Below are 27,469 nucleotides of genomic sequence, written 5' to 3' on the forward strand. Positions count from 1 at the left end.
CAATTCTAACTAGCATTGTTTGTAAAGTACTCCCAATACTTGAGGTAAGAGCTAATGCTAATAGCTAAGTCAAAGTTAAATTATGTGTTTAAATAAACCTTTTTTTGAGTCAAAACCTTTTAGAAATATATATATATATATATATATATATATATATATATATATATATATATATATATTGGAGTCTTGATTAAGATGTATTTATTCTCGGTGTAGACAGGAAGTATTCCTTGTTAGCATGTAGCTTAGCATGTAGCTGTTTAAGATTGTGAAACAAGTTTAGCACCAAATTAGTGTTTTTACTTCTTCTCACAAATTAAACTGTTTTTAAATTTGTATTATTAATTTTACAACATATTTAACTAATGTATATCTTAAATTGAATGATTTACTATTATAACGATACCATTTTATTTTTGAAGCACTTGGTCACGAAGTGCCGTAAAAAAAAAAGTGAATAAAACAAACAATAAAATACACAAGAGTGATACTTAAATACAATAAGACAACTTAAACATGAGATATGACTCTAAAATTAAAGATGTTAAATAGTAAATAAAAAAGCCAAAGAGTAAAAGTGTGTTTTGAGATTATTTTTAAATACAAATAAGTAACTTTTACAAGTCTCTAAAGTCATTAGAAATCAAGATTGCGAGTCCAAAACATCTAGTTTGAATGATAGCGGGAGTCAAAGGGTCGATTGGATCTCATTCCTCACCTCGGTCCGACCCTTGTCTCCCAGCCTCACACTTGTATCATCCATCGATTCCTCCCACTCTCGCAGCTCCATTGTGGGAAACATTTCACACTACAATAGCAGCCGCCGTACTGGTTGTCGTTTCAGCTCCTTGTTCTGTGTTGCTTTTGGCTGCCGGAGTTGTTTTTGGGGAGTCAGAGAGAGAACAGACGAAGCCCCCCGTCCCCCCTCTTAGAACAGGCTGAGGACTGGACTCTCGCTCATCGATCACTCGCTTCACAGAGGGAGGACAGACACTCTGGGTGGGATGGAAGGACGTTAGAGTATAGATTTGTCCGTCACTTGTGCTGTGAAACGGTACGAAATATTACCCATACAAGTCCCATAATGCACTGCAACAAATTTTTGAAGATAAGATGTTGTGATGTGTTACTTAAAGAAGCAAAACGTAAGATTAAGAATATTGTTTGTGTCTCCCCCTGGTGTCAAAACGGTGTAATTGCAATGTCGTGGCTTCTCGATTGCGCCGTTGCCACGTCCCCACATGTAGATATGTTTATAAAACTAGATAAAGGTTCTCGTTTATGGGTCAATTTCTTGTTTTCACTTACTAAAAAGTTCAGAAATTCATCTCAGTACTTTATATGAAAACACCGTCTTGCAGTTCGGAGGTCACATGGGCAACCACAGACCCTCTGGGTAGGTCGTCACGGCAACGGCGTGCAGTGAAGAGCATTATTGAATGACGAGTTAGTCAAATTAAATCAGTCTCTCCACAAATAAAATCAAAAATTGAAGCTTAAATGTTACTTATTACTTCTTTAACAATCAACATTGATTTTTGTTAGCTAGCTGGCTAGCTTCTTTTTTTATCCGCTACATCAGGGGTGTCAAACTTAATTATAGTAGCAGCCAAAACAAACGGTCCTTTTACAGGCATTCCTATCAAAGTCATTTTGACATGCATTTTTATTCCTTTTGGAAATCTACAATTAATCTTTAATATCTCTCTTAGACAAGTATCTTATCTTAAACACTGGAATTTTTATAAGTCATGGAACATTAATCTACATAGATTTTGAGCTAACCATCCGGCTAGCCACATAAAGTGACTTGGCGGGCCTTGAGTCTCACACATTTTAAATATCAAAAACATGTCAAGACGCATAACAAGGCAAGGATCTCAGCGAAAGACTTCTACAGCAGCTGCCAAAAGAACAAGTAAATTACTTCATCCAAACCTTGCATTCCAAGTATGTACAGTACAGAATATTAAACATGTCTTATTGAGTAATAACACACATATTTATTGTATCTTTATTATTCTTTAAATTAAAAGTGTTTTAACATAAGGTTCATTGATTTTAATTTTAGCTAAAAATGGAGAAAACTACAAAGTTAAAGTTAGTGAGTAAATTTTGTACAGAAGACAACAAATATACCTAAATTTAGGCCACGATTATCAGAACAATATACTTATATTTCATGATATTAACCAATTATTGAACGTCCACATCGAGAGCAAAGATGTGAGGCTTTTATCACCTTGGCAGGGGTAATTATGGACAGCGCTCCTACATCATGGAACACGTCCCGGGCGTTCAAACGCCCACTTCTAACCTCTAGAATGTTTGAACTCGACGCTGGACTCCATGTAGGTCTTGCCGGCATAAAAGCGGCGCAGCACGTACGCACAGAGGCCTGATGGATTACGGCTCTCCCGGCTCCAGGGGCCTCTCAGCGGGGCTGGCAGACGGAACAGAGACCCCGTGCGGGCCGAGGGCCGAGTCGGGGGGGGGATGAGTAAATACGAGGGTTGATGGAAAAGGCTGTGCGATGGGACCGTCTGACCACAGCCTTTTCGGACTGGAGATGATATGGAGCCAAACAGATGACCCGGCGGCGGGAGGGCCTCCAGGATCATTAAAGGCTTCGGCGGGGCCATTTGATCAGTGTTGAAACCAGCAACTGAAAACACTCAGCGCAGCACGCCGCTGCTACGATCCCTCCTTTACTGGAAATCAATCCTGAGGGCGAGAGAGTCATTGTTCGGACAGACATGTGCTGCATTGTTGGAGAGTGAGGCCCGGAAAACCATCTTGAAACCACAAAATCTTTACGTGACTTTATATTTTTATTAGAAAACGAGTGTAAACTCCCTCTGTGGTCATTCATAGTCTTTGTTCTTGTAATTATTGTGACTTTCACGTGACTTTGCGAAGCATTTGGTCTAAATAGTAGCTTTAAAATCTATTAATAATACATTTTTAGTTATTTCTTCTGATTATTTACGTATAAATACGAAAATATATTTGATTGCGGTGCGGTTTCCCATCATATATATATTTTTTTTTTTAATAAAAAAACTGCTGTATGTATTGGCTATTGGAAATAAAACAATTTTTTTTACCTTACCTTACCTTATATCTATTTAATGCTAGCTAGCATGGTTTGTAAAATACTTCCAAAACTTGAGCTAAAGTCTAATGCTAAAAGCTAAGTCAAAAGTTATTTAAGTATAAAAACATTAAGTCCAAAACATCCAGTTTTTAACAATATCGGGGCCAAAGCACAAAGGATTTTCTTTTATTATTGTAGTTAGCATGGTTTGTTAAACACTTTAAATACTTGAGCTAAGAGCTAATGCTAAAAGCTAAGTCAATTCAAAAGTCTGAAAAAGTAATTTAAGAATAAAAGATGTACGTTCAAAACATCCAGTTTTTAATAATATCAGGACTAAAGCACAAAGGATTTTCTTTTATTATTCTAGTTTTGTTTTTAAATTACTTCAGATGATTGAGCTAAAAGCTAATGCATTTCAAGCTAAGTCATTTCAAAATTCTTAAAAGTCATTAAAAAATAAAGCAGGTACGTCCAAAACATCCCGTTTTTAATAAAATCGGGACTAAAGCACCATTTTTGTTCTATTGTAGCTAACATGGTGTGTAAAATACTTCCAATACTTGATCAAAGAGCTAAGTCACTTCACTTGTGTTAAAATACATATTTTTGAGTCAAAACCCTATATTTATAAATATATTTCGAGTCTTGATTAATAATGGAGTATTTATTCTTGCTTTAGGCAGGAAATATGTTTAGGTCTATTAGCATGTAGCTTAGGATGTAGTTGTTTTTTATTTATTTTGAAACAACCAAAAAAGATTTTTAAATTATTTTCAGAAAACTTTTTTTAACTTGTATTAATGCAACACATATTTAACTAATAGAAATCTTAAACCGAACAAAATTGGAAATATACAACTAAAAGGTATTGACTGTAGCGTTAGTTCTTGTCATGATTATGAATTAAATTCAACCAAATATGTTCTTTTGTGCTGTTAAAACACTTTTTCAGATCTATTTATTTTTATTTTCTAATATAAGTGTTGTTATTTCTTATGTTGATGTTTGTCCTGTTGTATTTTGCAATTGATTTAGCATTTTTATTGAAGATAAACATCAGAAAAATGATCAAATAGTTGAAAAAGTGTAGGTAATACATGTCAAATATAATGAAAAATTAAAAAGTTACATATTTAAGTAACATACGGATCTAGAATTAATTGATGAATTCAATTAATTGTAGTTTATTTTGTTCGTTCAAAACGAAGTGTTAGCACCTTAGGCTAGCGATCCTTCGTAGCCTCTGGTGGGACGTGATCGCTCGTATGTGGTCGGCTCAGGTGTTTTCCAAACAGATCACTCACTCAGCATGTTTCCACCGCTGCATGTGACGACACATGTTCTGCTATTAACTGAACATAAACGTACCCCCACACCCCCTCACTCCACCCCATTCCTCCCCTCAAATCAGAACCACCTGCCTCCAGGCCCCGGACAACTGGCAGGTCTGCTCCGGACCTCCTAGGAGAGCGAAGGAGAGAGCACCTTTTGTTTGGACAAACGTCAACCAACTCCAGGGCTCTGACATGAAACGAGGGAATCTCGCCTCCTACGATCCAGGGGCGCCGTCTCCTCCCTCGCTCAATATTTTTTAATTAGGTACAGGAAACTCGTGTTACAAAGGACACCTTCTCGGGGCAATCTTCAGGGAGGAGTCCTGGGTCTCGTCCAGCGTGTGTGGGCGGCAGATGTATCGACTAATAAACTTCAGAGCGGCAGATCTTTGTCTCGACATCAACCTCGCATCCATCTTTTATTGAGCGCCACTTGTCGACAATAACAGCTACAGACAGATAAAGAGCTCGACATGTCACTGCTTTGTTTTCTTGCTCCCTTTTTTTTTTTCTTTTTTTTTCCTCCGGTGGTCTTTAACTGACAGCAACACAGGCACTATTTGTTATCTTTAGGTCCAATAAGCCCATCTGGTTTTGGTTTGGCTCGCCAAAATTGCCCCTGGAGATGTGGACAGTGGGGACTTCAGGGGTGAGGCCGGGTGGCAGCGGTTTTTCTTCTTTTAAATTGAATTTCTCACCATTTCTCCCCAAAGCAGGATTTTTTTTTTTCATCCGCCGTGAGACTTTTGAAAAGATCCGTTGAAGATAATGTTGTCTGTTCACAAGTCATTCATCTGAACATATTCTCATGGTGTGCTGCTTCTACAAGAACGTCTTCACACTGAAATATGAATGGTTGAATGTTATATAGATGAGTGGATGGATTGTTATATTAATTATATATAGATGGATAAAGATGGATGGATGGATGGATGGATTGTTGATGCATGATGGATGGATGGATGGATGGACTGACATGCATAGTTGAGTGTACGTATGGATGGATGGATGGATGGATGGATGGATGACTGGATGGATGGATGGATGGATGGATGGATGGATGGATGGATGGATGGATGACTGGATGGATGGATGGATGGATGGATGGATGGATGGATGGATGGATGGATGGATGGATGGATGGATGGATGGATGGATGGATGGATGGATGGATGGATGGATGGATGGATGGATGGATGGATAGATGGATGGATGATGGATGGATGGATGGATGGATGGATGGATGGATGGATGGATGGATGGATGGATGGATGGATGGACGGATGGACGGATGGACGGATGGACGGATGGACGGATGGATGGATGGATGGATGGATGGATGGATGGATGGATGGATGGATGGATGGATGGATGGATGGATGATGGATGGATGGATGGATGGATGGATGGATGGATGGATGATATATAGAAGAATAGATGAATGAATGAATACTGCATAGTTGAGTGGATGGATGGATGATCGATAGATGGATCGATGGATGGAACGATGGATGGACTGACCATCCATGGATGGATGGATGGATGGATGGATTAATCATGTAAAGTTTAATGAATGGATGGATGGATGGACGGATGGATGGATGGATGGATTGATGGATGGATGGATGGATGGACGGACGGACGGACGGACGGACGGACGGACGGACGGACGGACGGACGGACGGACGGACGGACGGACGGACGGACGGACGGATGGATGGATGGAAAGATGGATGATAAGATAAAAAAGATAATGATTCAATAATGATTCAATAATATATTGATCAATAGAGTATTGACAGCCTTATATATCATCAACAACATGATGATGAACAAAGGTCGTCCAAGAGTCGACCCCTGTGGTTCTCCTCTCCGAGCGAACATCTGATCGTAACTTGAAGGTCAAACGTTGGCCTGAAAACAAAACGACCAAACGAGTCAGTTTGAATGAAGTCACTCTGGTGTCGACCATAAATGAATAACTACACAGACGAACATCGGAATAAATCCTCATTTCTCAAGTTTCTCCCAGTTGGCAAAGCCGAGAGTCGTTCTGGTATTTCTGTACGATTAAATACAAGTTTCCGACGAAGCTGCTTCTTTCGAGGCTGCACTTATCCTCGGCTCACCCGGCGCTGAAAGCAAAATAAGACCTTCCTGCTGTTTAAGGATATTGCAGGATGGAATTATGGTATACTTTGTGGAAATGCACGTTTCAAATCGTTCACCTCGCCGTCGCTCGTCTCGATCCTCGCATCGAAGTCCTTCCCGTGACCTCGCCACGGTTCCCCGTGTGTGCGAGTTTGATTCCGACCTTCCCCTCAAAACCATTATCATCCCGCCAGAGGAGTTTATTTTCTCAGGTGAACAGACACCGGCTCCCTCAGATGCTCTTTATTAGGCTCCGGGAATCATCTGCACTTTCATCTGGAGCGAGAGTGTGTGTTTATGTGTTTAAGGTTTAGCTCCGGCCCGGGCGGAGATTATGAGATTCTCGCCCCCAAATAGTTCACATGGTTGGACGGACGGCCGGGAAGTGGACGTGTGACACTTATATGTTATAATATTATTTGTTTAATGTTGTTGTAAATAACCATCATTTACCAAAGGAATTTTAAATAAAGTTACGTCTAATCTAATCTGATCTCAGAGTCTAGGATTAGCATCTAATCTTAAATATAATTAGGTTTTCACATGTTCTGGATATTTTAAAAAAAAGTCGTTGTTTCTTTAAGTGACAAAGATCACGGATTAGCCAATTACATCACTCAAACATGTGAAGGAGCCAAGGTCAGAAGCAAACAACCATATGCAATTTGATATGATTTATTTTGGTCTTTTTTGTAGCATCATAGCTAATAATGATAAGCACCAACTGTTATGTTAATTAGGGAAACATTTTTTTATTTAATTGTAGGTTTATTTGCTAGCATATCTTAGCTAGCAACAGTGCTAACTAAGCTATTGAATTTAATTGTTAAATTGATATCTAAACTCTGTAAATATCCATTTAAACAACACAATAATTATTTCTAAAATCTAATCGAGGACATTCTTTGACAATTAATGTTTCAAAAAATATATTATTATTTAATTATGTTTTTCCTACAATTCTTTTTTTCTAACTACATTTTTTAATAACTTTTATTTGGTTTTATTTTTTAAAACTCTTTTGTATTTCCAGATACAAACAGAGCTAACATTCATAGCTTCAACTGTAAGTTCTCTAGATGAGTGAAGAACACATTTTAGTGTATGTTTAATTGCTAGCTTAGCACGCTGCTAGCTTCTCATTGGTTGAGTTGTCTAATTAATTTTTTAAAGATTATCATTTAAATGCTGTAAATATCTATTTAAACAACACAACAATCTTTTCTAAAATCAAATAAAGGAATTTTTTTGACAATTAATGTATTGAAAAATATATATATTCGTTTTTTCTACCTTTCTTTTAAAGTAAAACACTTTCAAGCTACGTTGTTTTTACTTCATTTTTATTTTTATTTATTTCTTTTATATCTACAAATAATGACATATTTGATACATGTTTGAAAACATAATTCATTATTTTAAATATTTAATAAAAGTATTGTTATTTTTATTCCCCGTCAGTGCTATTAATGAACATCAGTGGATACAACACATGGCCCTGAGGTACACCTTGATTACTTGTATTATAGGATAAATTGTGTTTTTTCTTTTTTAAAACGAGCAGTTTAAAAAGTGTTTATTAAGGATTTTAACACTCATATGGAGTTACTTAAACAAAAAAAAACACAAAACCTTGAGTCAAAGACACGTTTTCACTTTAATCATGTGGCACACTTCAAGAAAACACATGCTGAATGTGAAAATATACATAGTTCAACTACTAAAAGCAACATTTTGTTTATGAAATAAAATCTTACAAGGGTTGTTGACAGAGGCAACGCTAGATAGGTAGCTACGTGTTCACTGTCAGGGCCGAACCTTCACAGAAGGCACTTGGAAATGACATAGCAAAAGCATTTAGTCGCACACTCGGCTCGTGTGATTACAACAAAAAGAAAGAAAAAAAAAAGCTTTTGTTTCTATAAATACATGCGACATATCAAAGCGTTACCGATAAGACATCATTCGTGTTGTTAAATAGGTTTTAAGGCTGAAGCAAATATGAAGAGTAGAATGAAGAGAAGTTCAAAAACAATCAGTCGTCCTGGCGGCTTTACCTGTGATCTACGTTAGAATAAATAAAGTTTTTTTTAAAGTGCACATACTACATATACAATCGACTGTACACACACTCGCCAACGTTTATATCTAGTAGTTGATTTAAAACTATAGATAAGAAACATGTTTCACTGACTAACCATACATGAAGATGTAAATGTTTGCACAAATGGAGCTTCACAGGAACTAAATCATGGATTTGTTAAATAGATATTAAAAAAAAAAGTGGGAAATAAAGTTATTTATCTGGAAATGTGTTCACTAAAATATGAAAACTGTGAGTTGGATTGAATTTATTCAAAGTCTTTTTTTTAACTAAATGAGGTTATTTAAGTGTAAAAATAATATTTTAAAATCTATCTTTATTAATTATACTTCACTCAATTAACCTAAAATATAGGTTTTTTTAAACAGAGGTTTAAATTAAATTAAACTCACCGTTTTAATTATGTGTTCAAATTTATGAATTTGTTATTAACACAGGGCTCATTATTTAATCTCTAATTTCAGTGTTTCGATAAAATTAAAAAAGCCAATTTAGATTAAAAAAAAAAAATGACAGGAGCGTTGGTCCATATGGCCGAAGCTGGAGGCAAAATTAAAAAAAAAAAATTAAAATAAACTCCAGAGCTGAACAGAAGGCGTTGGAGACACAAGAGTATCGATAATTGAGATGATGCTGCTCCCTGGCGGAGAGACGTGGTATGACACCTCAGCTGTCAGCGGTGGGGACACAAGACGACCGTCTAGATCTACACATGGTTTTCTAGAGGAACACAAGGAATCACGTGATCAAACGAGTGGAAGAATACATTTTAAAATCATTGTGTAGTTTTGAATAAGACACACCTTTTTTTGTTCTTATTAAATGAAAGTAAAACCAAATATATAGTATTGGATTATAATGTTGCTTATGTTATTATTAAGTCAAACCCTGAATCAAGAAAAATAATAATCTCAGTAAAATAATACATTGCGATTTTTTTTTTACAATATCACAGACAAATACGTAATTTAATGGGGAAAAAAAAGATTAGATTAAAACAAATATATAATAATAAATGATAGTCACACAAGAGGAAACACAAAATAATAATAATAACAATAATAATAAAAAATAAAAATAAAACGTGTTTTTAATTCTATTTAATTATTACATATTTTTTTAATAAACGTATACAAATAAGGATTACAGAGAAGATAATATATTTATTAATAGTCCCACGACTGGAAACACAATATAAATATAATAAAAAATGATGTTTTTAGTCACTAATCTGGTTAATACACGTTTGAAATATATATATTTATATATCATTACATTATATCAATTTAATTCACAATTAATGAAGAATGTAGACAAATTAAATTTAATATTGTGCTCGAAATAAGATTGAAATTAAAATAAAGATTACGTTTAAGATAATATATTTATATAATAGTCCCACAAGAGGGAAAATAACACAAAAAAAATTTGTTGAAAAGTAAAGATTATTTGCAGAAAAACAACAATTAAAAAAGCATATGTTTGTTTTGTTTATATTTTTTATATTTTAATTCACATTTAATGAAGAATATATATAGAAATTAAAGAAGTAAATATTAAATAAATCAAGGACATTTAAAAAACGATCAAGCATTTTTCCCCAAAAAAATATTACAACTTGGACTATAATCATAGTTTGCATTACAAACTAAAATAAATATAAATATTAAAATAAAATAAAAAACAATCTCCAAAATGGTCAAGAATAAATAAATATAATGATATACTTCATATCATTATTCAAACTAATATTGTGCTTCAGCTAAAGATAAAATATATATAGATAATTTTTCTTTTCATGAATTGAAAGATCATGGTGTACATTAAAGTGTGTGAGAAGGTCGGACCTTCACTCCATCAGGCAGGTGAACATCTCTAACCTTGGTGTTAAGTCTGTGATGGAGGACGGAGTCCGAGAGCCAAGGATGCCTCAGAGCCTCAGCAGCACCGATTCTCCAACTAGAACACGAACATTTCATCATCATATATATATATATGTATATCATATCATATCATATATATGTGTTTGTGTTCGTACTTCCTGTTGACGAGCAGGAGCCTGGAGATGAAGTCTTTGGCCTCCTCGGTCGTGTCTATGAACTCGGGCTCGTTGAAGTTCCACTGACAGGCCAGGATGTTGTTGAGGGTCTGGTTGTCGTCGTCGCCCAGGAAGGGACTGAGTCCGCTGAGGCTGAAGGAGAAGCAACGGGTCAGAAAAAAACCACTTCCTGTCGTCGTGGACGTGTCTCGCTCACAGCATGTAGGTGATGACGCCCAGACTCCACATGTCCGTGTTGAACGACACGAAGTCGTAGTTGATCACCTCGGGCGCCAGGAACTCCGGCGTGCCGAAGTTCACCCGCAGCTTCTCCCTGGGTTTGTATCTGAAATAAACAGTTTAAATATTTAACTCGAACATGAGACTCTTTCTTCTGGGGGTCACTCACATCCTGGCCAGACCGAAGTCGATGATCTTGATCTTGTTGGTGACTCTGCTCACGCACAGGATGTTCTCCGGCTGGAATTCAGACGAGATGGAATTTAAGAAAAGAATGAAAATGAGAGAAAATGGCCGCCCGAGCTAGCGCCGCGGCTCTTTAGCGGCTGGTAAAAATACCTCACGCTAACTGACCTCATACTTGTTTAATGTGGGGTCAAGTGTACCTGGTGTTAAACTGACAGAAGATGGAGTTCAGTGATTTCATAACCATCCGTGACATCTTTAAAACACGCTGACGAACTAACAAGGACGAGTAAACTTATGCTGATACTGCAGTACTGGACACTTCGAATTTAGAATGAGGTACTTATAGCTGATGTAAACTGTGTTTTTAATGTGACACAAAAAAAGCATTTGATCTCGGTTTTGGTTTCGCTGAAATGATCTTTAAACAATTCAACCCTTCAAAATAAAAGACAGCAACATGCTCGAAGGCTTTATCGGCGTTTTAGAAGTAATAATAATAATAATTATACTGTATTAGTGTAATGTGCCTTTCATGACTCTCAAGGACACTTAACTTCTGATTTTATGCTTTTTTTTTACTATTTATTTTTCACACTAGTACAAACTTGATGTGTATTTTGAGAGAAAACAATAAAAAAAAGAATCACTTTTCTTTTAAGTAGTGTTTTAGTCACGTATTCAAAGAATAATAAGAATTAATATATTTTTGGTTAATATATATTTTTCAAAAAGCTATAAAGCTATATAAAAAGCAAATATGTAAACCTAATTTGCATAATACATCAATAATAAGCCTACTGCATATTTGACCATTTTTAGTTACAACTAACGGAGAGTATATAAAAATAAAACATTTTTAAAATGCATTCTTACTCAAAAACATAGGATAAGGGTGAACTTTATTTTTACGGTTAGCATTAGCATTAGCATTATGGTGTTGTTGTAAGTAAGTAAGTAAGTAAGTCATTTTTATTTACTGTATATAGCGCTTTTCCAGACCAGGTTGACAAAGCGCTTAAACAATCAAAACGATATTCAATTAAGTATATACTTTAACCAATTGGTGTCCCCAGGGGTGTCATAACCTTTTTTAAGGGAGGGGCCACATTTGATGACGTCAAAGAGAGCGGGGGCCAAACGTGAACACAAATATTATTCTATTATTTAATTCAGAACTTCAAAATAAAAGCTCCTGAAACTTCATCCAGTTCAAAAAATACATTGAGAACTTCTTTTTCCCTTGCGTTATCTCAGGGTCAAGGTGACCAGTAGCTCCGGAAACAAATGTGTTTGTGGTAGCCCTTGTGTTGTCCCTGGGTCAAAGTTTTTCCGGGTCACCTTGACCCTGAGATAACACAAAGGTTAAGGACTGACCGGAAAAATGTCTTAATTGTTCAGAAACTATTGTTGTGTTGTTTACAATATGTGGTTAAATAATACAGTTTTGAATATAGACCGATATATACTGCTTTTATTTTGTAGTCTCACTTCCTGTTCTCTCCTGATTAAACCAATGGCACACGGCTGGACCTCGTCAGCAATCAAGAACCTACTTGAACCAGTCCAGACCTGTGTCCCGGGTCAGATGATTTCCTGCACTGGATTGTGGTTGTTTCTCCGTTTCCTGCTTGTTCATGTTGGACTTCTTGTATGTTTGCCTCTGAGCTTCAGCGCTTAGTTAATACTTGTGTATTCGCGAGTGTTTTGACCTCAATGTTTTCTTTTCCGTTTTCCAGGTTCCCAGTTCTTTCCTTTTGTTTCCAGTTATATTCGACAGTTGGACGCGTTGCGTTTATTGTACTTCTTGTTATTTATTAAATGTGTATTTATTCCAAAAGTTTTCGGCTTTCTACTCCAATTTGTGTTGCTAAATTTGTGTTTTTTCTGCTTTAAGCTAAGATAAAGAAGTTATTCTTTTTTCTGTTTTAAAATAAGATAAGAAAATCTTATTTTTTCTGTTATAAGCTAAAATAAAGAGTTCTTGTTTCTTCTGTTTTAAGCTAAGATAAAGAGTTCTTATTTCTTCTGTTTTAAGCTAAGATAAAGAGTTCTTATTTCTTCTGTTTTAAGCTAAGATAAAGAGTTCTTATTTCTTCTGTTTTAAGCTAAGATAAAGAGTTCTTATTTCTTCTGTTTTAAGCTAAGATAACGATTTCTTATTTCTTCTGTTCTAAGCTAAGACAAAATGTTCTTATTTCTTCTGTTCTAAGCTAAGATAAAGAGTTCTTATTTCTTCTGTTTTAAGCTAGGATAAAAAGTTCTTATTTCTTCTGTTCTAAGCTAAGATAAAAAGTTCTCATTTCTTCTGTTCTAAGCTAAGATAAAGAGTTCTTATTTCTTCTGTTCTAAGCTAAGATAAATAGTTCTTATTTCTTCTGTTCTAAGCTAAGACAAAAAGTTCTTATTTCTTCTGTTTTAAGCTAAGATAAAGAGTTCTTATTTCTTCTGTTCTAAGCTAAGATAAAGAGTTCTTATTTCTTCTGTTCTAAGCTAAGATAAAGAGTTCTTATTTCTTCTGTTCTAAGCTAAGATAAAGAGTTCTTATTTCTTCTGTTCTAAGCTAAGATAAAGAGTTCTTATTTCTTCTGTTCTAAGCTAAGATAAAGAGTTCTTATTTCTTCTGTTCTAAGCTAAGATAAAGAGTTCTTATTTCTTCTGTTCTAAGCTAAGATAAAGAGTTCTTATTTCTTCTGTTCTAAGCTAAGATAAAGAGTTCTTATTTCTTCTGTTCTAAGCTAAGATAAAGAGTTCTTATGTCTTCTGTTTGAAGCTAGGATAAGAAGTTCTTAATGACATACGATTTCATTTATATTCGCTCTAGAGGAAGTCCTATAATTGACTAATACAAAAACACACCTGTAATAAGTATGTACGATGTTTTTGACCGAGACAGCGGCGGCTAACAAAAAGGATAGTGGACTATTTATAAGAATAGCTTCAAAATGTCCATATTTCCGTGGATCCCGAAGTAGACGCGACACCATCCCAGTCATGCGAGCAGGATCGAGGGGCCGAATAAGAGCCGGGGGTCCGTGATGCCGCAGATCCGCAAGATTTATGACGTTCATTCCTCGCTGACAGTTACGACTCCGTCCTAAACCTCTTGCATCATCACACGCTCCTGGAAATAATCGAGACTATTTTTAAACTGGATCCACGTGTACCTTGAGGTCCAGGTGGAGGATGTACATCTTGTGCATGTGCTGGAGACCGTCACAGATCTGCCGGATGAAGACCACGGCGTCCAGCTCCATCAGGGTGTAGTTCTCGTCGATGATCCTGTCGAAGAGCTCGCCTCCTCCGACGCTGGAGACAGAAAACATGTTTCCATACATGTATCATTTATATATATATATATATATATATATCATGTGAGCTCCAAGCTACGATATGGAAGTAAACGTGTGCTTTAGGACTTTGATTATGAATTTCTAACATTTTAGTTTCAGCATCAAAATCAGACTTTTTTTTTTAAAAAAACATCACATTTCAAGCACTTTTGTTTGTTTTTTTCCGTCTATTTTTGTGTCAATACATGAATTAATTCATGTGTGAAAAACTAATGTAAAGAAATTTAATGTAAACAATTTAGTGGAGAAAAATAATTAAATTAACTAAATGTAAACACTTAATTGGTAAAGAAAAATGTTAAAATTGCATATAAAACATATTCATTATTAATTTAAAAAAAAATAAGGATAATATCAGAATTAAGTTTTAAAAAACTCATTGGGAAAAATAATTAAGTAAAATGATTTAGTGCAAACAATGAATTTGAAAAAAATATTGTGAAAATTAAGTGTAAGATAAATATTCATGGTAAACGATTCATAACAAAAAGTAATACATTTAAAAATTAAGTGTACAAAGAGTTTCCAATGTAAACAATTAATTGGGGGGGAATAAGATAAATGTTAAATAATTCAATGTAAACACTTAATTTAAAAAACAAACATAAAATGCATATACATTATAAATCACTCATTGTATATATAATATATGTAAATATCAAAACTTACTAAACAAATAGGTGTTAATGTTATTAAAATTAATATTCAGTGAAAAAAATGTTAAAAACATTTCCTTGTCAAGATTCAATCTAAAAAATATTTAGTGTAAACAATGAATGTGAAATACGTGCGTAAAACACTACTTAAGAAATATATTTTCATAATTAAGTTTAAAATAAATATTAGACATTTAACATAGTACATATAATACATTTAAAAATTAAATGTAAAACGAATTTCCAATATTTACAATTAATTGGGAGGGGGGAATAAAAAATAAATGTAAAATAATTCAATGTAAATAATGTTTAAATTAACACTTTTTACTTTTGTTTTTGTTCATTCTGAATATACATTTTATTTATTATTTATTCATTCATCGGAAAATTAGGAACGGTGCTTGAAATTTGATGTTTTTTTTAATTCAAAGTCTGATTTTGATGCCGACGGCGCACGTTTACTATCATACTACTTAACGCTGACTTAGAAGGAATAAAGAAGGATCGTACTATTCAAGTACAAGGATGATGTCATTTCTGGACTCATAAGCGGCATAGAGTTGGATCAGGTTGGCGTGGTCCAGGTTATTCATGACTTGGATCTCGTTCTTCACCACCTCCTGCAGAAACACAGACAGACGGTGAGACGGACGTAGACGACGGACGTAGACGACGACACAGACGACGAGAGGCGTCAGCTGTTCTGAAGCATCTTCTCCTGGAGGTCAAATATTTCTCGCCGAGCGGCGAATTATTTGCCACCGGCGGCTTCTGTTCCAAATGTCCTTGTGTTGTGAGGGATTTTTCTTTTTCACGCCATGCAGTGTCTTTTGAAAACGGAACAAAAAAAGAAAAAGACAATAGAGTGTGTGAAGCGTTGTACCTTATCCTTCTGACCCCTGGCTTTGATGACCTTGGCGGCCAAGGTCAGACCTGATGAGTTTTCAACGCACTTGTGCACTTGACCAAAACGACCCCTTTAACACAGAAGTCACACATTTGGTTTAAAAGACATTGAAAAAAAAAAACTTAATTTAATAACAAAAACATTGTATTCAATTTGCAGTCGCGACTTGAGCTAACGATGCTAAAGAAGGCTAATAAAGTAGATAAGCTAATGTTGCTAATGTAGTTCAAGAACAGATTATAGCTAGAAAATGCAGTTGATTAACTTAAACACTATTATGAAGTTATTTTGATGCTAAAATGCTAATGTAGCCTAGCTAAAAGATTTTATCTAGTTGCTTTTGATGCTTACTAGCTTTTTAGCTAACGTAGCAACCAGGTTAATGCAGTTATAATATATGAAATAAATGACATAGCAATAATATAAAATGTTGATATAAATATAAAAATGTTTCAAAGTTAAAGCCCAGCACCCTACACTACACTACCTAATGAATATTAGCATAGCTACAAAGCTTATAGAGGTGTAAAGTAGCATTTGTATTTTTTTTATTGTTTTACTGTTTTTATCACATGATTAAGTTGTTTGTAATTGAACTGAACTTTGTGTCACCTGATGTTGTTTTAAAATGGTTTATAAATAAAGTTACGTAAGCCAAACAAAGTTTAAAAAATACTTTAAAAATTCAACAAAATCTTAGTATAGCTGAGCTTATATGTAAAGATTTTAAGTACAAGTTGTATAAATCTTTTATGCCACTAACATATTAAAAATCTTAAAGCAGTGACTGTTATTTACTTATTTCTGCTTTATAAATATTTCCCCCCAAAACATGTAGCTACATTTACTAAACAAAAATAACAAGGGTAATGAAAAAAGGGTTTGTATTAAGTATCGAACTGAAATGTATTAAACTGTAATAGAACTAGATTAAATTTATGGATGTTAAAAAAATATATATATATTTATTTGTGTCGAGCCCTGGAGAAAAGTATCTAGTAGCAAAAATGCTAACGTAGCAAGGAGTTTTTGGGAGCTTTGTTTGGCTTCAGGTACCAAAATGCTTTTTGTGTACGAATAGAAAAGCATCTCAAGAGTTTGTGTTATTTTAATATAAGTGTTTAAAAAGTTAATATGATTGAAGCTGAAAAGCTCCAGTTCTACTTCATATTGGTGCTCCGCCCTCACACCAATTCGTAGAACCTGAGGTTATGATAGATAACTCAGGGGTTTTCCTCATTCCTTACAATAAACCGACTCATTGAAAGGACGACGGTGACATTAGATAACATCAGGGGAAAAACAACATGACGACCCCCCCGCCCGTCCCCCCGTCCCCCAGTATCCCTCCATCCTGCCCGTGATGAATCTGTTATTTCATTAGACGTGAGCTGCTCTGTCTCTTCTTTGAAGACCTGGATTAACACTCAGTGATTAGCTACCAGCTGGCACCGCGGCTTGGGTTTCACATTCCACCGAGTCCAGGAGTAAAAATAACTTCTTTGACTCGAAAGTTATGAAGCAGAGAGTGGCGGGTGTGTGTATGTGTGTATGTGTGTGTGTGGGGGGGGGGGGGGGGGGGTTACACAATGGTTTCTGGCGTCTCTGGTCTGTGACTGTGCCGGATCTTACCCGCCCAGAACCTCCTGCCAGTTGATGGTGTAGAAGTTGCTGATCTGGTTGGGTTTGGCCGACACCACCCGGTGGTTGAAAGGAGCCGTCGCTGGAGGAGCCGTGTCTAAACCAGGACCAGATATAATCCGCTTTAATAAGTTATGTGGGAACATACACACTGCTATAGTGTTGGGGGGGGGGGTGTGGTGGTCATAATTAGGGTTTTGTCTGGACTGATAATATGCTTAGATCAACAGAAACGACAGCGACGAACATCCTACTTATCATTCCTTTGACGTCCATCAAAATATTTACATGTTTCATTCCAAAACAAACCGCAGGGAAAGCGAGGCCCGGGGGCCGAATGTGTCCCATGGACTGGTTTTATGTGGACCACGTGAGGTGAGAGTTAAACTATGAATATGATTTGAATCATTATTATTTTTTAACAGAAAAAAAAGATACATTTGTGAATTTAATTTGTTATTAATGACCAACTTTGGGGTCATCACAATTTTTTTTGCACCATGGACCGGTTTATTTTTAACATTATTTTCACGGATCAAAAACTGCGAAAATAAAATACCAAAACCAGCAGAAAAAACAAAAAGTAAAGTGCAGAAAAAATACATTTCAAAATTACGCTAAATCAACGGGTTTTCTCTGTAACAAAATGATTACATATAGAGGGGGTTTTTAACCAGTTTTCACTTGTTTACTTTACCAAAACAAGCTTCAAGAATATGAGACTAATTTTACTTGACTTAAACTTAAACTAAGTCATTTTTAAGACAGTTATAGTCGATACAGGATAAATAATTTAAACAATTTACTTTTTCATTACAACAAATGCATGAGAGTACTTAGCCTTTTAGCTTTATAGCTTTTAGCTTTTTGACATTTTGACTTTTCTTTCCTGTGGAAATTTTAAACAAAAATTCAAATCAAATTATATATAATAATAATAGTGGCTGATGTAACTTGTTTGTATTATAGAATGAAACCACATGATAAAGAAAAATACTTTTTTTTTCCAAGTGTAAGAAGTAGATTTGTTTGATTTTTTTTTGCCGCTACATTTTATTTATTTTTTATTCAATAACAATATCATTTTTTGGCCATTTTTTAATGACAATTTAGACTTTTTAATATCTGTATGTCATGTTTCCATGTTATTAAGGCTCCTGCTCTTGTGTGACAGCATCTTGAGGAGTTGAAACTCTGAATCCTGGACACACTCACCGATAAAGTATCGTTCCACGTCCTCGTCCTCCTCCTTCTCCAGCTGGTCTTCGACGCCGAACTCCTGGCGCCGCTGCTCCACCTTCCTCTTCAGGTCGAACTCCAGCTCCACGCCGTCGGCCCTGAAGACGGCCCAGCCCTCGGGCTTCTGCTCCTCCTGGTCCTCCTTCTTCTGCTCCACGCTCGCCTGGATGTTCAAGTGCTCCTCGCTCACGAAGGTCGCGACCTCGGTCACCTGGGTCTCCTCGGGCTGGAGAGGAAGGGAGTCGCTGGTGACGTCTTCGGGGCTGGAGACGAAAATGTTTTTTTATTTTTAATGGCGACGCCTCAGGAGGAAGTTAGAGGTTCTTACCTGGAAGGTTTTTGTTCTTCATGTTCTTCAGGAACAGCAGCTGAGCTTTGGCTTTTTTCTTCTGCAGCTGATGCATCATCATGAATCTCCACCTTTACTTCCTCCTCCTTCACTTCTTCTTTCACTTTTTCTTCCTCCACTGCATCAGCCACCTTTACCTCCACCACCTCCTCCTTCTTCTCCACCACCTCCTCCTTCTTCTCCACCACCTCCTCCTCCTTCTTCTCCACCACCTCCTCCGGGGCTTCCTTGGGAACCTCGGCCTCCTGCTGGTGGTCTTCTACGTGAGCTTGTTCTGCTGGTCGTTCCTCTAGCGACTCTCCGGCCTCCAGGTCCAGACTCGCAGGAGAAAACTGCTGACTCGACTTCTCTGCGTTCTCCTTGTTGAGTTTCTTCACCTCCTCCAGGAGAAGAGTTTGTTTCTTCAGGGGGACGAGATCTACAAACATCCAGACAAGTATAAAAATGTTTAATGACCAATAAATATCCAATCAGATTGAGTCAAGGGTGTTCTCCTACTCATGCTATAGCTAGCTACACACTTTATATCTATAACCTGAGCCAGGCATGTCAAAAAGTGCAGCCCGGGGCCCATTGTTGGTCCTTTTGCAGAATATATGCGGCCGTCGTCAGCTTTATGAAATATATTTTTCAGCAGAAAAATGTAAAATAATGTAAAAAAAATTAACTTTTGAGATGTCAGACAAGGTTTTTATAACATTCAAAGAAAAACACTACATAGTGAAGCTGCTAACTGTCCATGCTAACTGTCCATGCTAACTGTCTGTGCTAACTGTCCGTGCTAACTGCCAATGCTAGCTTTCCATACTAACTGTCCATGCTAACTCTCCCTGCTAGCTTTCCATTTAAACTGTCCATGCTAACTGCCCATGCTAACTGTCCATGCTAACTCTCTGTGCTAACTGTTGATGCTAACGGCCAATGATAGCTTTCCATACTAACTGTCCATGCTAACTGTTGATGCTAACGGCCAATGCTAGCTTTCCATACTAACTGTCCGTGTTAACTGTCCATGCAAATTGTCCATGCTTACTTGCCTATGCTAACTGTCTATGTTAACTCTTAATGCTAACTGTCCAGGCTGAATGTCCTTGCTGACTGTCCATACTAACTCTTCATGGTAACTCTCCATGCTAACACTTTATGCTAACTGTCCATGCTAACTCTTCATGCTAACTGTCCATGCTGAATGCTCATGCTAACTGTCCTTAAAAAGTTTGGACATTGCCCTGAGCTCTATGTTACAGTTTATAATTTGAGTCATGGCTTATTTGGACTCAAATTTGTTCTATGGGAAACCTGTCAATGGGGTCCCCTGCCTATCTCCCCCAGGTAGCTGGCATAAGATTATTATCTGTAATTATAATCTGTTTTAATGATCATAAATGGAACAAGGTTGTAGAATATCATACCATCCCTTTATATAAGAATTGTTTATTTATTTACCTGAGTGCCTATTAAACTAGTATTTAAAAAGGTGCGCTCCCTAGTGGCTATAATTCAAGAAAAGATACATAAAATCAATATTTAAAATAGGTTTTCCTGTTGGACACTCAATTCATTTGAATATTGTCATCATTTCATATGAATTTAGTCGGTTAGATGCGGGAATAAAACAGGAATATGAATGTTTCTTGTTACCTGTCGTGTTGGGAGTTTTTGACTTCTGAGCTCTTTGAATTTTGGGGCTCAAATTGGGCTTTTCTGTTGCATCTTTTCCTTTGTGGTCTTTCATCTGGAGAGTTTGAAAACATTGTTTAAAACCAAACAAATACACAATTTCAACCACACATGGATGAACACGCAGTCTCAGGAAACAGCGGCACATATATGTACAAACACGTACATGTATGCAGAACTATACATGAACCTACAAAGATTCCACATTTTCGAGAGGCGAGGAAACGCTTTGGTCCGTGGAACGTTATCTTGTGAGAGCGCTGAGGAGTAGTGGGCTCACATACTGGCGTTATCTGTTGGTTCCCTTTAGAGGCTTTATTAGAGGTAGTTTTCTAGTAGAAGACAAGATGGTTTAGTCAGGTTACATGGAAACTACAGGTGAAGACACACGGAAAGATGAATTGTTGACGGATGGATTTGTTACTTTGACGGAGTGAGAGTGAAGAAGGAAAAACATGACGATGTAAATAACAATTGGCACGACAGATATGAGTAGACAAGTGAGTAAATCATCTTAAATAATATAAATATGTATAATAATATGAAACAAATAAATCAAAACACATACTTAAAGATTGTTTAGAAGTATCAAAAATTAACATCATTGCATTATCAAAATGTAATAAATTATAAATGTTTTTTTCTCAATTTCATTTTTCAATTGCTATTTTAAGATGAAAAAGGTGTTTATATAATCAGAATCCAAAAATCTGCTGAATGAAATTTGGGTAAGCAAAGAAAAATCATTTTAATTTACTTATATTCATCTAATAAAATACAAAAAAAATCGTCTTTTTAGTCAAAACTTCCACTAATATTGGGTAGAAAATACACTTTATTGTCAACAGATCACACCCACCATTATCCATTGTTTTGCACTTTTCATTCTATCTTCTGTGTGTACAAGATATAAGACAAGGAATTAAAATCGGTCATTATTGTCCGTTTAAAATTGTTTCTTAATCTGATTTAGGTTGACTTAATTAATACCATTTTTTTAAACAACTTACTTACTTACTTACTCTAAAGTGCCTTTGTTATGATAAGACACTTTAAATTAAATGTAATTAAATTAATATATACTAAAAGTCACCTTTCTATTAAAAACGTTTACTAATATTAAAAAACGACTTTTAGAAGTTGTAATAATCAAAGAGTTACTTAATTTTACTTTTAATAATAAGCAATGTGGGTTGTTTTTTTTGCGTCATTATCTTCTATTTTATGTCTTTATCCTGTTTTAAAACTGTAGCACTTTGAGATTTGTTGACCAAATGCAAAGTGCAATACAAATATATATATATATTATTAATAAATACAGTTGAAAAAAAAATACAGAACAACAAAAATTAACAATGTTAGCTTGTCATGCATGTTGAATCCACATAAAAACTACCAGTAAATATATGATATTATATTCACAATGAAAGAATAAACTAATTAACAGAATTCAATAAATACTATTTTTTTAATTCCCATTTTAACACGCATTAAAACATTCGATTTATGTGATGCAAAAAACAAAGAAGTTGACAAAAGAAACCTAAAAAGAAATTTTGTCTCACACTTAGTTATATAAAACTAAAAGTGTATTTTCTATTTTACACTAAATGGGTTAAATTAGATTAAAAATACGCTTTTACAGTTTTATTTGTGAAAAAAAGTCAGTAAATAAATGCAGTAGAAATAAAACAAGGTAAATCAAATACAAGTGAGCATTGTTGCTTGATCCGTGGACTCACATGCACCTTTAATCCACACAAAACCACCTGCAAATAAGAGACATTGAGGACGAGAACATGAATCGTCGCACCAGGGATTACGTCTAGAGATGAGCGTTTTTATGAGCCTCTGATCATTCACGGCAGATGGATGGACGGCGTCAGAGCGGTGAATTTATAGCTTATCACTTGTCACGCTCCGGCCGCGGGAATGCGACACCGACGCAGAGTGGAAAATATGACGAGCTTTAGAAGGTAGGCCGAGGAAACTCACCAAACAACTACAGCGTGGAAAGAAAAAAAAAACAAAAAAAAACAACCTGTCTCAGTTTCCCCCGGCGACAGCCATGTTCGCTGTTGCGGGGTGGAATGGAGCGGGGTGGCCTCGGTAACAGGAATTACTCGACAGAAATCTCAGACGTCCGAAGGGGCCATTTAATAAGATGACCCAACGGATTCCAGGTCATGTGATCCGCACGGAAGCCGTAAAAGCGGGATTCACTCACTTGATCTAACCAAACACCTCAATTAACATGGAAACATATTTTTTCACGGGGCGAGGACGCTGACGTCAATCAGGTGGATGTCGTACCCGCGGGTCACGGAGCAGACGAGGAGATAAGACCCTGACATCTGCGCTCGCGCAACTGATAGCGGCGTTCTGCTAACGCGCCGTGAAGGTGTCAGAAAGTGCTGCCATGTTCTCTGTTATCTGATGACCTTCGGATCAGGATACTGCCGGCTCGGGAACGCTTTGTACCGTGTTTTTTAATATTTCCCTCGACCGCGGGGAGATGATTGACATCCGTGACGAAATGTTGCTTTCAGCGTCCAGAACCGTTATGCAGCTTTATAGTGACGTCTTTATCTCAACCTTCGTGAGATCATAAACACTTTAACTAACCAGTATTTAAAAAAACAATATGGTAGGTTTTGTTTTAATGTTCAACTTATGTCTAGATTTAAGTGTGTCTTAAATAGATTTTGGACTCTATTGTATCATCAGTGTTTGTACAAAACTCTCTTTTTATATTTACATTAGGAAAGGATATTAAGCCCCGCCCACTGAAGATGAAATCTTGTTTACCACAACCACAACCACTCTCCTTTGATTGGTCAAACATCAAGGTTTGTCCCCTCATGTCATTAATCCCGGAAGTCTCCACCTCCAAGGGACTCGTTGTATAAACAAAGCGGGCTGGCTGGAAGAGGAGTGAAGCCATTAATACGTCATAATGAACTCCGCACTTGTAACCTCTTGTTCGCCCAGATTTTAGAGCAACTTTATTAAAAAGTTCAAAACATGGTCATGATGAGGGACTTACTGCCATCTTGGAGAGGAAGACTTTAACATTTGAAACATGTAAGTCTGAAGAGTTGTGTTTTCACATTAGTTGCCCTTTAAATAAAATGTATTTTTCCAATCAAACTCTGAATGTCGTTTTCGTTAACTGATGACCTCCAGCCTCTAGTTGGCGATATTGTCGCTCCAGTAAACAAGAAAATGATGGCCATGAAATGCGTCTGGACGAAGCCTGATTTCTTACGTTTTCAGCCTTATTCGTCCGCAAAGGCCAACAGTGGCAAATACAGTCATGTACTTATTACTCCCTTTTTATTAGTACAATAGCTTGAATTTAGTTTTACAACAAACTACAGCTCTGTAGATCTAATATTAATCAAGTCACAGCTTTTAAAAGTCCTCCAACGTTTTCAAGTTTCTTTCAGCCCTCAGCAACTCACGCCTCTTTTTTCGGAATCTGTCACAAGCGGCCGAAAAACGACGCTAGCGAGCATTTAAGTCCAGATATGTAATAAAACATAACAAATAAAATATGTAAATTATACAGCCTTTGATTTTTTACATTTTTAATATTTTTAGGGGGTTTATAACTTCTAAAAACTTCAGGGTCAAACAAACATTAATACTTTTGGACAAAAAACGTTTTGTTGTTTAGGCTAGTTCGCTATTTTTTTCGTTTTAGATATCCTTGAAAAAGCTTAAGCTCATCAAATTCAAGAGACGTCCGTCTTATACATCTTGTTAAGATGCTCCAAATATATTTAGCAAATCAATTTTGATCAAAATCACACTGGAAATATTTTCATTATATATTTTCAAAGATGGAGGTTTTTGCAGAACAGATGATGTTCCAGTTTCGTTTATCTAAAGCTCTCTTCTCAAACTATTAAAAATATATATTGAATTGAAAAAAAAAGAGAATGAATATCACCGAAATGAGTTTTAAAGGGTTTGTTTAAAGATAAATTTCATTTAATTGCATCAGTAAAAAACAACTGTAGATCAGATCTAAACATCTAGAACGATGATGTCAACCTCAATCTCAATCTTGATCTCAAACTTTATATTTACCAATTATCTATATTGTCCTTTAACCTCACTTTACTGAGGTCACTTCATCTTAGCTTGACACACGTGAGACATTTGATCGAGAAGGTATTATGGTCTATTTTCTTATATTTTAACATGTATACTTCTGGGTCTTTATAAGTCTAGTAAAAACCAACAAAAATACGAAATGTTACGAACAAGAGCAGGATATTGTTCTCCATCATAAATATTTCATATTTGTCAAGTTTTATGATAAAGTTGTTCACATTTTCTGTGATACATCAACTGACATTTAAAATATAGTGTTTGTTTCTTTATAAAAAGGGTCAAAAACCAGTCATTGCTGTCCATATTAACCAATCCCTGTTGAGTAATAGGTTGGATTTGTCCGGAAAAAGCCACAAATCCCCAAAACATGGATATTTTGTATCAGTTTCACGACCACAGAGTTGATCAACAACCTCCTGGAGGGTTTTTTTTTTAAGCCGTTTCATTTTCATTCAACTGTCAAAACTGTTGATACGAGGGTGCGAACGCCCGACTCATTGAAGGGGAGGAAAGAAGCTGACTCGGCACAAACCGCCGTCATCCTAACCCCGGGTTCAGAGCCAGGAAGGGTTAACGCCGATTTAGACCTCAAGTATTGCACCCCCGATCCAAAAACAGCGTTTCCAAACCAGGGCCACTCACATTTCAGCCCTGGCCTCGCACCGGCACACTCGTGCGCCCGATCGGGGGTCCCACAGACCGACCCATGTCAAAGGGTCGCGGAGGGGGGGGGGGTTATTTTGGAATCTATATGGGTCACTATCCGCCAACATCTTCGCTAAATTCGGGTTTTACGCGAGTCAAACACTTTTATGAGTTTTTCTAACTTACATAACGCCGTATAATTAGCTCTCTGTTGTCGACTTGGAAAGGGAAAATATTCCGAAACCCGCACATTCGGATTTCCCAGAGGCCACCATTCATGGAATCTGACACATAAGCCAAGATACATACGCGGGCGATGGGGGGAGGGGGGGAATGCCCGAGTGGTCAGCTTTAGCGCTGTGATCTCTTTCACATGACGGGCCAAGAATAACAAGATACCTGTGAGATATCGGAAATTAAAGTCAGCGAGCGAGATAAATGGCATGTTTCGCAGCTTTGAAATGAGCGGGACGTCTGCCGTGATAAATGAGCTGCGGTAGCCGGGAATGTTCGGGACGTAGCAGATGGAACCGAGAGGAGTGAGAGTAGTTTGATAAACGCGCTCTCGGGTTCCCCCTTCGGTTCGTCAATCTCACCTTGTCCGGCTTCTTCACCGTCTCTCCGGACGACTTCCTCTTTATCGCTTGTTTTCCTTTGCCGTCTTTGGCCTTGGAGGACTTCCGGGACCCGGGGCCCTTGATGATGAGCTCCATGACCCGGGAGCTCTTGACCGTTTCCCCGATGAAGCCGATGACCTGCTGCATGCTGAGGACCAGCTTCTCCATCCCCTCCAGCTTCTGGGCCTGCATCTCCGAGCGCCGGTTCACCGCCGTCATGACGTCGCTCATCTCCTGGCAGATCTCCTTGACCTCCTTCCCCACCACCTGGGTCTGGCTCACCATCCTGGGCGGGAGGTGGATCTCCTCGTGGTCCACCTTGAGGTTCTCCATGTCCTTCTCGATGCCGTCGATATCCTGCGACATGCCGTCCAGCCGGTTGAGGACCTTCTCCTGGATGTGGATGAGCTTGTCCATCTTGCTGCTCAGGGACTCGATGCGGTTCTGGATGAGGTCGAAGCCCGCGCCGGGTCCATCCTTTTGGTCCACTCCGGCCGTCATGATCAGGGAACTCATGGTGTGGATTAAAAAAAATAAATTTAAAAATCAGGTCAAGACACCCGCTTGAGACGAGAGCGGCGTCCGCGGAACAGACGAGGAATTAAAAATAGTAGCCAGCTCTACCTTCTCAGTGCTCCTGCTGACAGGCCGACTAAGAAGGAAATAAAAGTGGAAGGAACTCGCGCTGAAACGATCCTCGCTCCCCGGCGGCTGCTTCCTCTACAAGTTAAGAATGGAGGCAGCCAGCGTCCCTAAATGTAAATGGACAGCCGACGTCAGCAAGGGTCAAGTGTTTGAGGGGGGTGGGTTGTGGGGGGGTTGGGGGGGGTGAGGCTTGGCACCCGCTGAAGCTATGAGACATTTGAGTAGCTCTTAAAATGCAAAGCCCCAGCGCCGTCACTCGCCCGCCGGGTGTCAAAATGGTGACGGGACTCCAGTTCCAGTTTGTAAGATGATTATGACAGTTGTCATTCATTTGTACAGGATTATAACTCCATAGCAAAAAAAAGATTGGATCCCAAAAAGGGCTTCTGGGCGACACAAGTTCAAGAGAAAAACAAAAAATTCTGCAACAAATGGATAAAGAAAATTCTCTGTTTGTTT

General features: G+C 37.1%; 1 protein-coding gene across 2 annotated transcripts; it reads right to left on the bottom strand.

The window, feature by feature from the left end:
* Positions 1–8,275: 8,275 nt before the first annotated feature.
* Positions 8,276–27,075, bottom strand: mylk4a (myosin light chain kinase family, member 4a). 2 transcript variants are annotated; one of them, XM_087810751.1, is made up of 14 exons: positions 26,345–27,075; positions 21,176–21,313; positions 20,943–21,036; positions 19,281–19,719; positions 18,929–19,215; positions 17,705–17,810; positions 16,049–16,142; positions 15,676–15,785; positions 14,321–14,462; positions 11,137–11,207; positions 10,945–11,073; positions 10,728–10,880; positions 10,570–10,648; positions 8,276–9,409 (listed from the first exon to the last, which is right to left on the bottom strand). In XM_087810751.1, exons 1-14 carry the CDS (start codon positions 26,879–26,881, stop codon positions 9,356–9,358), a joined length of 2,433 nt encoding a protein of 810 aa, XP_087666877.1. In that variant the 5' UTR covers positions 26,882–27,075; the 3' UTR covers positions 8,276–9,355. The 2 variants fall into 2 exon arrangements, with proteins under 2 accessions (XP_087666877.1, XP_087666876.1); XM_087810750.1 differs by lacking the exon at positions 21,176–21,313.
* Positions 27,076–27,469: the final 394 nt, after the last annotated feature.

This window comes from Callionymus lyra, chromosome 16 (genome assembly GCF_982586985.1).
Source record: "Callionymus lyra chromosome 16, fCalLyr1.hap1.1, whole genome shotgun sequence".
In the NCBI taxonomy this organism is placed as follows: Eukaryota; Metazoa; Chordata; class Actinopteri; order Syngnathiformes; family Callionymidae; genus Callionymus; species Callionymus lyra.